A 14,330-nucleotide genomic window follows, 5' to 3' on the forward strand; every position below is an offset into this window, starting at 1 on the left:
AAGCTTCCTCTCCCGGTTACGCTTGTTCTTATTGTAACGTCCACGTCACTTTGGCGTCCACTTGGCCCCTAAGTGAGTTGGAGGTGCGGAACAAAATCGGACGCGTTTCTCGTCATAAGAGGAAGCCAATTGTATCCATCTTTAGGGCTTGGAAATGTTGTAAAATATCATAGCATAATCTGCCACTACAACTGAACCCGCCACTGCGTTGCCCAAAGACGTTCTCCCCTCCCCCCCCCCCCCCCCTCTCTGTTACGCTTCGATTACCCGCCTTCGAGCCACCCTTCCCCTTCACAGGAAATGTATTTATGGATGCGCCTTCTGCAAACCAGTTCCCGTCTCCCGGAAGTCTATGGATGGGTCGCTTATAGCTTCGTTCACCCGTTTGCTCGGTTTGTGTTGCTTACCGACGCCGAACGAAACAAAGACATTTCAGTTTGTTTTATCGATTAAAATGAACACTATTTACATAGACATCGTGAAACAAATTAATGAAAACAACGACGCCGTGATGACATAATTCTCATGGATCGTGCATTGAAACCAACAACGGAGAGTATTTTTTCAACAACGGAGAGCGTTTTTGTGCGGCGAGGAACGAAAATACCATTTCTGAAACGTCAGGTAGGCGCGGATAACACAGCTAAACCACACCCCGTCAGGGGTGAGTCACGGGGTCCGCGTGACCCCAGAGCGAGTGCAGCGCGGAAATCGCCGAACAGAAAATAGCCCGGCGCGGAGTCGGAAGCCAACAGGTCGTAGCTATTGCTTGTACTAAATGTTACGTACACGATTGTCACAGTCCGATGTCTTCGGCCCCTGATGGCTCGTCCGCCTCCCGCCTGACAGCAAGCACCGTTCAATGCCAGCCCGCCACGCCACACATCAGATACGCACTGCTCAAACCCGTCGCCACCGTCCAGCGGGCGCCGCACCGCACCGCACCGCACCGCACCGCACCGATTCCACGCACGCTGCAGTCCGCCACGATAGGTGTGGTCGCCGTCCTCGCCTCCGAGATCATCCCGCCACAGTAACAACCTAGCTGCCAGCCTGGGGCGCTGATCGTGACCGGCTCACGAGGCAGCGCGAGAGAACGCGTGCTAGGCACCGCAGGGAGGACGCCGCGCGCGCCGATCTTTGGGAGAGCAAGCGAGCGACGCTACATTGCACTGCGCAGCGGCAGAGACTCAAATCACAAAAAGCAAAGGCGTTTGACGCCTGCCGAAACTAATGCATCCAACGGTGGCCTCGTGTGAAAGGGCGCATTGGCCAGCGCTTTTCGTATATCACAAGCATATCCTATATTCAAAAATTGCAGTGAGACGAATGCACTTATAGTGCGTTGAACACTGCAACAGTGCAGTGAGCCTAGCCACCTACCTCATCCTCCTACAAACGGCCTTAGTGGCTAGCAAACAACCAAGTGAAAGCGTTCTAAAATACGGTGCTAGTATGGAAACGTATTACGTATCGGTATACCACACAATCAGTTACGTATTCCGTTCCTAATCACATATGCAGTATTGCGTGATACGTTTTTTCCGTACAAATTGGACGAAGCACAAATGCACACGGCACCGGCATACATAACCTTTCGCGTAAGGTCCTACGCACGGATGGAAGTGACCCTGGGAGAGGTCGCTGCCACCTACTGTCCGAACATGTCAGACCAGGTCGAGATGATCTCCCTCCCAACGAAGAGGGCGAAGATCAACCGTTCTCAAGCGTACCCGATGGTGAAAGCTGTATGTCGTTTTAAATTGCGTATAAAATACAAATGGTTTAAACATATCATCACCGTGCGAATACAAAAGACTCCAAATTGCTTTGGCTCTCCGTTTCGCCCCACCCGGTGTAGGTGTGTACAGCCTCTGCCACGTGGCGTGCAAGGAGTGTTGTGTAAGCCGGCGTCATAGACGTCATGTCCAGTATCGGTGTGAGTTGGGCGAGCGTGCTGGACAGCCTCACCAGCGGTCCAGACGGATGTAAGGCCGCACGGCGTCGGGCCCAGCCTGACGTCTGTCTCTGACGTCTCTGGTCGTCTGACGTCACCAGCCGTCGGTGGGGAGATGATGTCACACGATGGGTGACTGCAGGCGGCACAGTATTGCCTGACCCCCCGGCGCTGGACACCACAGCTGACGATCTCATAACAACACGAACGAGCACCGACGAACCGATGACGTCACCTGATGACGCGATGACGGGCCCCGAGGTGCCAGTAACCTGGTGATCGGGACCGAATGTTTCCACAGCATCATCCGCGGCTCCGATGAACGACCGGCCGAATATCACTGGGCCAGCAGCAAGCACCACCAGCCCGCGCCAGCATGCCTTGTCCTACACAGTAGCCAAATAATATTTCACCACCGCAATCGCAGAAATGCTGATAATTTACGCCCCACCCGGAGATTTTTCCGCATCTGCCACCTCCACCGACGCCGCCTTGTCGTCCGTGGTGTCGAGCGTCCTATGCTCCTTTTTCCACTTCATGCGCCGATTCTGGAACCAGATCTTTATTTGGCGCTCCGTCAAGCACAGCTGGTGGGAGATCTCGATTCGACGCCGGCGGGTCAGGTAGCGGTTGAAGTGGAACTCCTTCTCCAGCTCCAGCGTCTGGTACCGGGTGTACGTCTGCCGACCACGCTTCCTGTCTGAAAAAAAAAAACGTTGCGAACCGTCACTGTCGGTGCACTGTGGTGCGAAATATGGGCAATAGCGCGCATACCGTTGTAAAAAGGTACGCAGGGTAGAACAAGACGATACGAGGATTCGAGACGAAGCGAGGAAATAACATGTTACATTATCCAGACAGAGGCCCACTGAAGTACGACTAGGATCGCATGGTCTTCGAAGAGCCACAGAATCCCCTGAGGGCACTGGAGCATACGAAACGATCCACGAATAGCTGAGTGTTTACCAAGCCTGCAAAAACAATAAAACGTCGCTTGTTGGGTGGGAGGGAAAGGGGGCGTTTCACACATCTCTTTAACTTGAAATCGATACAATGGGTATAAAGTGGAGAGAATTTCTTCCCATTATATTGATGGCAGGGAGATACCGCATATGTCGCCTTGCCGGCGTGTTTGATGGGCCGTTCAAATCTTTACAGCCTCATTCACATCGCGAAATTGCAGATGGTGAGCAGCAAAAGTAGCAAAGGGTGTATCACCTACGTCGCCAGCCAAACCTACGAGAGTTGAACTTATTGACGCTCGATCAACTGGACACGACTGCATCCTCCCCTTAAACCGTCGCGACTTAGCCGAACGCTGTCATTTAGACGGGTTTCAGAACACACACGCTGAACCGGTGCAGTCGTAAATCAAGCCTGGCACCACAGCGACCTTTGTGGCGCGCTAAACACGTCGTTCAGCCGTGTTTAGCGTCCGGACAGCCGCGCACGTCTTGCTGGCGACGTCGGCGACAATTACTGGCGCTGGCGGAGCTACCATGGCGAACGTCGGCCAACGGCAAAGGCGCAGAGGCTGGACACGATACCCAGAGCGTAGTAATAAAGAATGTTTGGCTTCAAAGTTCCATCCCTCCTGCACCTCTCCAGTGCATGTATGATATACAGGTCATAGCCCAGGAAGCAGTGACCTGACGATTTGTCTGGCGATGGCGTCTTACCAGTGTTGAGCGTGGCGTCTGACCAGCGTTGAGCGTGACACAGTGTACAAATCATATGGAGTAACCAGTAGTTCCGCCTGGCTATGACGTCTGACCAGCGTTGAGCGTGACACAGTGTATAATCATATGGAGTAACCAGTAGTTCCGCCTGGCTATGACGTCTGACCAGCGTTGAGCGTGACACAGTGTATAAATCATATGGAGTAACCAGTAGTTCCGCCTGGCTATGACGTCTGACCAGCGTGAGCATGACACAGTGTATAAATCATATGGAAGTAACAAGTAGCTCCGCTGGCTATGACGTCTGACCAGCGTTGAGCGTGACACAGTGTTATAAATCATATGGAGTAACCAGTAGCCTCCGCCTGGCTATGACGTCTTGACCAGCGTTGAGCGTGACACACGTGTATAAATCATATGGAGTAACCAGTAGCTCCGCCTGGCTATGACGTCTGGTGCCAGCGTTGAGCGTGACACAGTGTATAAATCATATGGAGTAACCAGTAGTTTCGCCTGGGTATGACGTCTGACCAGCGTTGAGCGTGACACAGTGTATAAATCATATGGAATAACCAGTAGCTCCGCCTGGCTATGACGTCTGACCAGCTTTGAGCGTGACACAGTGTATAAATATATGGAGTAACCAGTAGCTCCGCCTGGCGATGACGTACAACCAGCGTTGAGGTGACACAGTGTATAAATCATATGGAGTAACCAGTAGCTCGCCTGGCTATGAAGGATATCGATTAGCATTATTATTTGTTGGGGGCTTACGAAACATGCCATGCAATTGCGGGGTACAATATTAACACTGTTTTTTTTAGTCTGAAATGGTCATTAGCCTATTGAAAACCAACGGCGTGCCTGTGGTGCCGTTAGTATCGTAATGAGCGCCCAGGCGCGCTCGGAGTCTCGTGTCGAAGGCTTGCTGCTTATAAACATGGATAGCTTCCGCTGCAAAGAAACATGGCTAGCTTCCGCTGGTAAGAAGCCTGGCTAGCTTTCGCAGCTAAGAAGCATGGCTAGCTTCCGCTGGTAAGAAGCATGGCTGGCTTCCGCTACTAAGAAACATGACTTGGCAGCGTATTTTTTAACAGCATTCAGCATTGCAATGTCTTTGAGACAACTTTTTAACAGCCTCTCCATTTTATGACCTCATGCTGGCCCCAAATGCCATCGACATTTCGATTTTGGTTGATCGAGTCTGACGTTTGGCTGGTTCAATCGACGTTTCTGTTGGACCGGCCGGCACTCCAGGACTAGAGTCGGTGGATGCGGCGCAGCTGCGACCAGCGCTCACCGTGGACTTACACAGCGCGTGGACCGACACAGCGTAGCCGCGACCAGCGCTCACCGTGGACCTACACAGCGCGTGGACCGACACAGCGTAGCCGCGACCAGCGCTCACGGTGGACCGACACAGCGTGTGGACCGACACAGCGTAGCCGTGACCAGCGCTCACCGTGGACCTACACAGCGCGTGGACCGACACAGCGTAGCCGCGACCAGCGCTCACCGTGGACCGACACGGCGCCTACGACAGGCCCATTTTAGTTTGTTTTATCGCGACCTGATGCCTTAAACCCTCCATAAAAATTAATAATTCAATGGGAAGTTTCTGTGGCCCATTTCAGCATCACGAATAGTTTATAGTGCAAGACCGGTTTCCGGCACTTGTGGCAACACACTCGTGGCCGCACATAGACACCTCCACACTTGAAACCACGCACACACAGCCAGCGGGTCGACAGAGGGGCGCACCAGCCGGGTGTGTGATGTATTTGATTTTCAAAATCGATATTGTGGAGCAGTTAGACCAGTCGTCCGATCCCGTATCAAAGTAGGAAGCACATGATTTGTGCCAGCACTCAAGCTGTCATGAAATGCGGACTGGGACGTAAAATTTCGAAACGCCAAATGTATACCAGTTAAGTGGTTTGTGCTGAAGTGTAATCCTCCGGATATGAGGCGCAATACCTGAGTGATGGTTGGCGTGTGCTGGCAAGACGAAAAAGAAGGTAAAAGTGGCGCAGCGATGCCCTCCCCTGCCTGCTAGGCTCCCCCGTGGACGAGCGGCGCGATTCTCTACCGTCGAGGGCGTCGGGGCGGACAGGAAGGAGGCGTTGTTCTGCTGAGTTGCGCGGGTGATCGAGATCGGTCGCTCTCTTTCTGCATTCAAATGATTTCAGGACACACGCGGCGTGGCCAGTGGCACCCCCGGATTTGGTGAGATCTCACGATCATCACAGAACCGCGTTCACGATACTCCTCAACTGAGTTCGTGACCCCCGCTCCCGCTGGCGCATCAGTTGAGCTCGTGACGCCCGCTCCCGCTGGTGCATCAGTTGAGCTCGTGACACTCGCTCCCGCTGGTGCATCAGTTAAGCTCGTGACGCCCGCTCCCGCTGGTGCATCAGTTGAGCTCGTGACGCCCGCTCCCGCTGGTGCATCAGTTGAGCTCGTGACCCCCCGCTCCCGCTGGTGCATCAGTTAAGCTCGTGACGCCCGCTCCCGCTGGTGCATCAGTTGAGCTCGTGACGCCCGCTCCCGCTGGTGCATCAGTTGAGCTCGTGACCCCCGCTCCCGCTGGTGCATCAGTTGAGTTCGTGACGCCCGCTCCCGCTGGTGCATCAGTTGAGCTCGTGACCCCCGCTCCCCGCTGGTGCGTCAGTTAAGCTCGTGACCCCCGCTCCCGCTGGCGCATAGCACTCACCGAACTGCGCCTTCATCCAAGGGAAGAGGCTGCCTGGCTGCTGGATGGCTGGGCACGGACCGCGGCCGAACACGTCCTGCGCGAGGTAGCCGTCACCGCCGAGCCGGCCGGCTGGGGGACGGACCGCGGTCGGGCGCGGCTGCCCCTGGGCAGTGGCGCGCGACCGGTGGGGCGCTCGCCCTCCGTCGCCAGATACTGCGGACAGCCGGGGTCCGACTGCAGGGCCGGCCGGCGCGGCGCGGTACATGGCCGCGTACGCCTCGGCCGCGCCCGCCGGCTGCGGGCACCACGGCCTGCCGCCGCGGCCCGGCGCTGAGCTGCCGCACGAGCTGTTCGGCGCGTATTGGCGGGGGTCTGTGGCGGCGGCGCGCCCGTGGCACGGGACGTGCTGCTGCGGCTGGCGGCTGGGACTGCTGCTGCCGCTAGGGGACTGGGCCTGCAGCCGCTGCTGATGCTGGAGCAGCTGCTGTTGGTGCAACTGCTGCTGCTGCCGCTGCTGCTGCTGGTGGTGGGGGTTGTGGTGGTGGTGGTGCTGTTGCTGTTGCTGTTGCTTGTTGCTGTTGCTGTTGCTGCTGTTGCTGCTGCTGCTGCTGCTGCTGCTGCTGTTGATGTGGATGCTGGTGGTGACGAAGCTGCTGGACCGGTAGAGGCGGTTCCATGGTTTGAAAGAAGCCGCGTGACGCGGCCGGGGGGCACTCGGGTGGGATGGCCACGAAGTCAAAGCCCCGCCCCGGACACGGGTGGGTCGCGTCCGGCAGCGGGTAGTCTGTTTCGCGGTACGGGTCGTTCGGCATTCTAGGCGTTGCACTGCGCCGGCGATATCGCGCTACACACAACACTACTGATCACTTCGGCACGGAACGCCGCGCATCGCAGCCTCCCGTCCGTGATGGCGCTCCGCCTGCGGACAGGGAGAACGGACGCTGTCAGTGCCGGCCACATCCGGAGAAACGTCTTATACAAATCAGCGCGCCACTTGTCTTTTCAAGCGGCAGGCGGCTGAGTAGTTCATTTGCTAGGACGGGTTGCCAAGATGAATAGCTGCGCAGGATATTCTGGAGAAAACTGGCCTATGACTAAGAGAGCGTTGAACGTGAAACATAGCCGACATCTGGCATTTTGCTATACCAACATATGAGAGAAAACACTTGACGGGCGTGCAGAATAGAACGCGGTTCGTTGGCCGACCACAGTCTGGACACAGAACATATGGCTTGGCTGTAAGCCACGCTTTGAATTGATGGCCCCTCTTGAGCTCGGTACAGCCGGATTTGCTACCTGCTGAGTTAGTGACCCGTACATCATCGGCTAACGATGCGCAGATGACAGTTTCGAATCTCGTGGTCACCGATCACCGGTGACGCGATCAGCCAGCACTTTCGGGATGTTCTGAACAAAGTTCATGGATGGACGCACCTGACCAGCGTTACAAGTGATAACAAAAATATAGTGAAAAGCAGACACAAGACCAGATTGGGCAGCTGAGATAGTTTATGTGCTAACACGTGGTGTATCGTTCTCTAGCTGCGCTCTCAACCACAGAATAAATGGCCAGTTCGCGCCCCGAACCCAGCGGTTACACCCATTAAAGGCTTCAGCAGGGTCAATACTTCCACGGTGCACAGTCGCAAATGGCTTGCACCGCCGATTGCGCAGGTGATTTATGCGCTTCCTAGCGGACGCCATGTATTTCCAGAGCGTGGAACTCCTGTTAATTAGAAACTTCCCGGGACTGGAGGCATAAATCCTTCCCCGCCCTCGGTCCGTCTCGTAAGTCATGCGTCCCCAAAACCCTCTCTGAGGGGCCGAGCGGCCGCGCGCACAGGCCCCATCCCCGCTGGTCAATGAATGGCTCTTTTTACGAGCCGACGGGCGTCGGCCACGTTTGATCGTGGTCCACCTCCGCTGGTTGGGATGGATGTGATCCACCTCCGTTGGCCGGGGGAGATGGGGTCCACCTCCCTTGGCCGGAGCCGGTGTCGTTCATCTCCGCTGGCCGGGGGCGGGCGTGATCCTCCTCCACCGGCCCGGGTGGGTGTGGTCCATGGTCCATCTCCGCTGGCCGGGGGCCGGTGTGGCCCATCTCCGCTGGCTGGGGACCGGTGTGGCCCAAGGCCGCTGGCCGGGAGCCGGTGCGGTCCATCTCCACCGGCCAGGGGGCGGGCGTGGTCCTCCTCCATCGGCCTGGGTGAGTGTGGTCCCTGTTCCCTCTCCGCTGGCTGGGAGCCGATGTGGTCCATCTCCCGCCGGCCGGGGACCGGTGTTGATCCATCTCCGTTGGCCGGCGGCAGGTGTGGTCCATCTCCGCTGGCTGGGGCCGGTGTAGTCTATCTCCGCTGGCCGGGCAGGTACGTAAAGCTTGCCTTATTGGTATTCCGTGACCAAAAAATGCTGATAGTACAGAACAGTAATAATCATAAAGAGTGATTTGGTAAATGATGTTAAGAAATATGAGCCTGAGCCTCTTCAGGCGGTATTAGCCTTGTCTTTTAAGCGTTCTCACGAGGAGGTACAGGACACTAAAGTGGTGCATGCCATCGGTGCGAGCGTAACCTGGCGCTGGAGTGACACTTCAGCAGGGTGCTTGACTCGCCGTCCGGCCCGCACAGCCCTTGCGGACCGTGGCACCCCTGTCCACGCCTCGACTGGTCGCCTCACACCAGTCCTCGTACTCTAACCACCAGTTAGCGTCAGCCGCTCGCGTGAAATACATCCTGTGTATGATACCGCTGTCTCGAATCCAGCATTGCAAACATGAGGCGCCCAATTCCGTTGTCCGCGCCTGCTAGACTGCGACTAATTGTGTTCCGGTCGCGGTGGGCAGACGCATAGATCACCTCGCTGGCGTTAATGACGCCGGCGCGGGCGGCGGCCCGCAGCTGCACACTCGACCTGCTTGCCGGCGCCGGCGGCCCCGCGTGTAAATCAACGCCGCCACCAGCCCAGCCGCCGGCCACGCACCGTCGGCAGGCGGGCGGTCCGACCGCAGACGCCTCTCCAGTTCCAGCTGCCCCCCCCCCCCCCCGCCACGGTCGGCACAGCTGGGTGCTGGCGGCGTGCTCGCGGAGACTGGGCCGATGTCAAACTGCTGTTGATCGCCACGAGCTGATGGGAGATGCGGAGAGTGGTCTTGGGAAACGTTGCCTAGCCACCCGGACGCTGTGAGAGAGTGGCGTACCGGTGTCGCATCGCGCCGGCGGTCTGCACTGGTGAGCAGGTGCCCATTATGCAGCCTCTCGCCGGCTCGTCGGCCGTGCACCGGTGCACCACGCCGCATGTGCGGACGTCAGGCGGCTGCAGATCACAAGGCGTGCTCCCGGCCAAGCCATAAACGGCGTTCAAAACCGTGGCACATGGCATGCCTGTGTCGGATACGAGACCACTTAAGCTAAGAGACGATGATTGGATCACAGAGCATCCAGTTCAACGCAAAACAGACGTTGGCGAGTGGAGCCGGCTTTCACAGAAGGTGATGACAGGGTGATAACCGTTGTATGCTGGTATCACTACAGGCCAGGGCTTCCTCATTAAGACGTGGTCGCTTGGAGACCGAGGGATTAGTGTGTATAGCGCTTTAAGCGAACTTTGAGCGCGAAAATTAGAGATCGTGTACTCCGGTACGGCGGTGCAGGCGAACAAGGTCAGAACTTGAGAGATACGAGGTCGCATGGGTCCCGTTCCTTGCCTGTGGTACAAAAGCGAGGCGGCAGTCGCCAGGCGCTCGGCTACGTTTGCCCGATAGCTCAGCTGATTGGAGTGCATGCCCTCCGATTCACCCTTACGTGATGGGGGTCGATTTGAATCGCTTTAGGCTCTCGCTACTTGCCTCTGACCGCGATGGGCTGCGACCGGTGGTAGCAGTAGCGCTAACGGGAGAGGGCTGACCGGGCCGTATCGAGCATTGTGGCAGGTTCAGTTTTTCCCACTAAATTATACCGTTGACCAGGAATTCCATGATAGCATGGCGAGGTCGGAGCTCACGCGGTAAGCGCTCCTTTGCCGCGCTGATCTCAGAAGATCATGGGCTTTGATCTCATAAGTTCACGCAATCAAAAGATCCGGGCTAAATTTTGGAAAACATATTCGGTTGGCGACCACGACCATTGGTCAGCCGGCTCATCAGCTGTTTCGACGAATCACGTGCTAAGTCCAGATGTTGCAGCCAATCGCGCGGCCGGACGACACACAGCGCATGCTTCGGCTGCGCGCGCATGGTCATATGTACCCCCGTGCTCCGTGTCGATCCCCTGTCGGCGTGAAATCAGCCCCTGAGCGACAGTTGGCCCGTCAACCAAACACCAGTCAAGCGCGCGTTCGCTCGGACGGCGCGGTCAGGCCCTGGCCGAACACTGGTCAGCTACCCATTCCTGCGCTGATCAGCTACCCAGTCCTGGCGGAACACCGATCAGCTGCCCAGTCCTGACGGAACACCGATCAGCTGCCCAGCCCCGGCGGAACGCTGATCAGCTGCCCAGTCCTGACGGAACACCGATCAGCTACCCAGTCCTGGCGGAACACTGATCACCGATCGTGCAACCTGATCCTGCATGCTGGTCAGTGGTGTCCGACACAACAAACTGGCTGCCGCCAAGAACGCCAGACGAGCTTACGATACAGCAGCGAGGGCTGCGGGCGGCGCCGACCCGCCGTCAGCAAGCTCAGCCTCTCCGATTCAAGAGGGCTTCTGGACTAAACGTGCATCCAAGATATTTCCAGTCCGAATTTGAGAAATCATTGTCATTATGGCTTGTCAAGATCTGCGCCGATGGGAAACCCACTTCCCACGTGAATGCCTCGCCAAGCAATGACCTATTTAAATAAACATACTTAGGTTGTGCGCACTACCGGCCAGCAGCACACAGCCATGGACGCAGCCACTGCATAGTCTGGGAACATTTACTCATAATTTTCCCGGAAGTAGGTTTTGTCTTTTCCTACCATGCTGGTCGAAAAAAATGCACATTCATCGCTGAATTCGGTCCCCGGTACGACGCGTCGGCGTCATCTTTCCGGACAAAAACCTTTCTCCGAAAGTTGGTCCACCTCCTTTGAGCTTATGACTGGTCCTCCAAATGCCTGATATGTATTATGTCTGTGTACACAGATACGTCCTGCATTTCTTTACAAGGCTCATTCTAAAAATAAGTTCCATTTCATTGCTATGAAAAAATAACGTGGCCTGGCACGTAACCTTTTTCAAGTAACCTTTTAATCCACTTTCCTAAGACACAGGGTTTCAGCACGAAATCGTGATTAATTTGAGGGAAAGAATGCCATTTCGGAGCTTGCTTCACGTGCATACATACCCGAAATTTTGTGTTCCTTTCGACGCAAGCTTGTAGCGTCCGATCATCAGCTGCATTACACCGGAAAACTAGAAGCATGGGGAGTTACACAAAGATACTCTTCTAGTTTATGGCAGTAACAATTTTTCCGAGTGAAAAGGTGGGTAGGTGGGTGTGTGGTCTGGAGAAGAGTAGCGCGAACGTGAGGGGTTTACCACTCTCTGGGAGACCCGAGGTACAGACCGATCTGTCCACGTCACACAAATGGAGGCTGCCATGATGAAAGATCGTCGTATGACAATCGGGCAGATGCCTCAGAACATCGGAATGACCAGCGGAACAGTTCATCGTATCAGTATGATTGTCGACGGAGCAAATGAATGAACGTCTTTTTCCGGCGACTACCACGCACAGCATGGCAAAGACGCGCGTCCAATTCTTTTTTCCCGCGACAACGCCCCTCCTCATCGCGCCGCTGTTTGACTGAAACTCTGGCTGACAACATCGAGCTGCTGACACAGCCTTCGTCCTCCACTGACCTCACCCCACCCCAAATGACTTCTGGCGGCCCCTCCAAATGCGGCATCATCGTGAGCGCCGCCTCTCATCACGGTCCACACTGGGACCGGCAATATTCCAGCATGGCAAACATATCCCAATGCAGAGCTTCCGCGAGGCCATTAGGTGCTGGGTTCGCCGCTGGCCCCCTGCATTGAAGAGCAGGCAGGACGCGTGGAAAAGCGGGCCAGCGGTGGAGGCACTGGTCTCTGCCAGTCATACAATCCTCAGCCACCACTGCCCCCGCCTGCTCTGTGGCTCTGCCCCTCCGCCGATTGTTTGGCGCTCCATGGGCCTCCTGCCTTATTCTACCCAAATGCTGTTTCAGCCGGCTCTGTTCGGAGGTGATGGCCTGCCTAGGTAGCAACGACCACCAACAGGCGCTCATCAATGACTCGGGGCCGTCGAATGCAACATTGATGGTGATCCGTGACGTGGGGTCTACAGACCTTCACATGTGCCACTGGCCTAGCCGGACCGCTCTGGCGCCAATGGTGATCCGTGACGTGGGGTCTACAGACCTTCACATGTGCCACTGGCCTAGCCGGATCGCTCTGGCGCCAATGGTGATCCGTGACGTGGGGTCTACAGACCTTCACATGTGCCACTGGCCTAGCCGGATCGCTCTGGCGCTCTAGCGGTGTCTTGGCTGCACCTGTAGGCTCTCTGTTATGGATAGTTTTACGGTGCCCTTTCCTGTTGGGACTCAGACAACAAGTGCGCAGGGATTTAATCTATGTCGGTTATTACGTCATTGTTTCAAGCAAAGGTGTATAGACTACCTGCCTCTCTACCTCTGTCTTCGAAATACGTGTGCGCGTCAACATTCCCTGCATATTATTGCATGCGTGCTTCCACATGTCCACAGCGCAAACAGGCCTGTCAATATTGCATTCCGCGCCAATTGCTGCATGCGTGCTTCCACATGTCCACAGCGCAAACAGCCTGTCAATATCGCATTACCTGCTAATTACTGCATGCGTGATTCCACATGTCCACAGCGCAAACGGACCTGTCAATATCGCATTACTATATATTTAGTGCAGAATTGTACTGTGCAACATCACATCGATACACTAATAAATGGCATGTTGTTGTACGCTATCAAACGCTGTATTTAGTAGTAATTCTGTATGACCGGTCACCTCGCAAGAAGCAGCTCATATGACCTGACCAATAAACAACAAACTGAAATAACCATCAGCTGTATCGTATCATCACAAATCCAGCCAGCACCGGAGGTGGGCACCAAACAGCCCCCCCCCCCCCCCCTGCCGCCGCGCCGAGCGAATGCGCCCGTAAGCCCCGGGCAGAGCTGCTCCCGGTCATACCCGCCCCGGTCCCACTCACCGCCGGTGCCAGCCGCGCCCCGTGCCCACGCCGTGCTCGTCACCGCGCCGCCCACGTCCGGACACCACTCGCCACTGACAACAACGGCCGCCGGCAGGCGTCTCTCATGACCCGGTGTCGTGGCATGGCTGTCGGAGTCTGTCCCCGGTCCGACGGGTCGGCGGCATCGTGCACCACGTGACCGGCGGCTAGACCAATCAGCGAGCGATCCATTTCGTGGACTGGCGCCGCGTGGAGGACGACCGGTGGCATCAGGAGTCCGTATTTGTCGACGCCATCCACCATTCAATCAGCCATATACGCAACTGTTGGCAGTTTAGCATGGATGTAGCCAAAGCCGAAATTTTTCAAAAATGTTGGGAATGCGTGTGCCTTTTTTGCGTTCATTTTGTACGAAATGCCAAACGCCGGATGGTTATTTTCTGGGCTATTGGAATGCTGTTGCATCCCGATCAGGAATTCTGCAGATAAACCAAGATATGGAGAGGCGCACAATCTGACTTTTAATGGCTTGCGCTAACAGGGAAAACGCACGTGAGCTAGAGAAACTTCCACAGAAATATGGTGTACCATGGTAAGGAAGTGCATACGAGCGTAACAAGTCGGAATGTTTGACACCCTTGGCCCCTGCGAATTGTTTTCGACAGCCGCCATAAATAATCGACATTTGGACAGATGTCGCCAAGGCTCAAATGCCAGAAATACCAACGCTGAAATGCAGTACAAAAACGTTTTTGTCAGTCAAGTGCAAGGATTGCTGAATAAATAAACCCTAAAGGTAAAGACAC

At 55.8% G+C, this 14,330-nt stretch overlaps 2 protein-coding genes across 2 annotated transcripts in view; both read right to left on the reverse strand.

The window, feature by feature from the left end:
- Nucleotides 1-491: 491 nt before the first annotated feature.
- On the reverse strand, nucleotides 492-9,062 carry LOC119098009 (homeotic protein antennapedia). Its single transcript, XM_037220941.1, has 4 exons — nucleotides 8,943-9,062; nucleotides 8,279-8,441; nucleotides 6,350-6,460; nucleotides 492-2,657 (listed from the first exon to the last, which is right to left on the reverse strand). Exons 1-4 carry the CDS (start codon nucleotides 9,060-9,062, stop codon nucleotides 2,398-2,400), a joined length of 654 nt encoding a protein of 217 aa, XP_037076836.1. The 3' UTR covers nucleotides 492-2,397.
- Nucleotides 9,063-10,167: 1,105 nt separating this feature from the next.
- LOC119098010 (homeobox protein abdominal-A homolog) overlaps nucleotides 10,168-14,330 on the reverse strand; it is a 46,761-nt gene continuing 42,598 nt past the window's right edge. Inside the window, exon 5 of the mRNA XM_037220942.1 lies at nucleotides 10,168-10,215. Within this exon, the coding sequence (XP_037076837.1) occupies nucleotides 10,168-10,215 (48 nt within the window). The remainder of the gene's footprint in view (nucleotides 10,216-14,330) is intronic.

Source organism: Pollicipes pollicipes, unplaced genomic scaffold (genome assembly GCF_011947565.3).
Source record: "Pollicipes pollicipes isolate AB1234 unplaced genomic scaffold, Ppol_2.1 Scaffold_4740;HRSCAF=5597_pilon_pilon_pilon, whole genome shotgun sequence".
Taxonomy (NCBI): Eukaryota; Metazoa; Arthropoda; class Thecostraca; order Pollicipedomorpha; family Pollicipedidae; genus Pollicipes; species Pollicipes pollicipes.

What these genes read in the sequence shown, in the direction of transcription:
- LOC119098009 (XM_037220941.1), bottom strand. Translation starts at nt 9,062, where the DNA reads ATGTATTTCACGCGAGCGGCTGACGCTAACTGGTGGTTAGAGTACGAG. An exon ending in AGGGCTGTGCGGGCCGGACG is followed by an intron (nt 8,442 to 8,942) that starts GCGAGTCAAGCA and finishes ACCGGTCCCCAG; the next exon opens with CCAGCGGAGATGGGCCACAC. An exon ending in TTGGATGAAGGCGCAGTTCG is followed by an intron (nt 2,658 to 6,349) that starts GTGAGTGCTATG and finishes TTTTTTTTTCAG; the next exon opens with ACAGGAAGCGTGGTCGGCAG.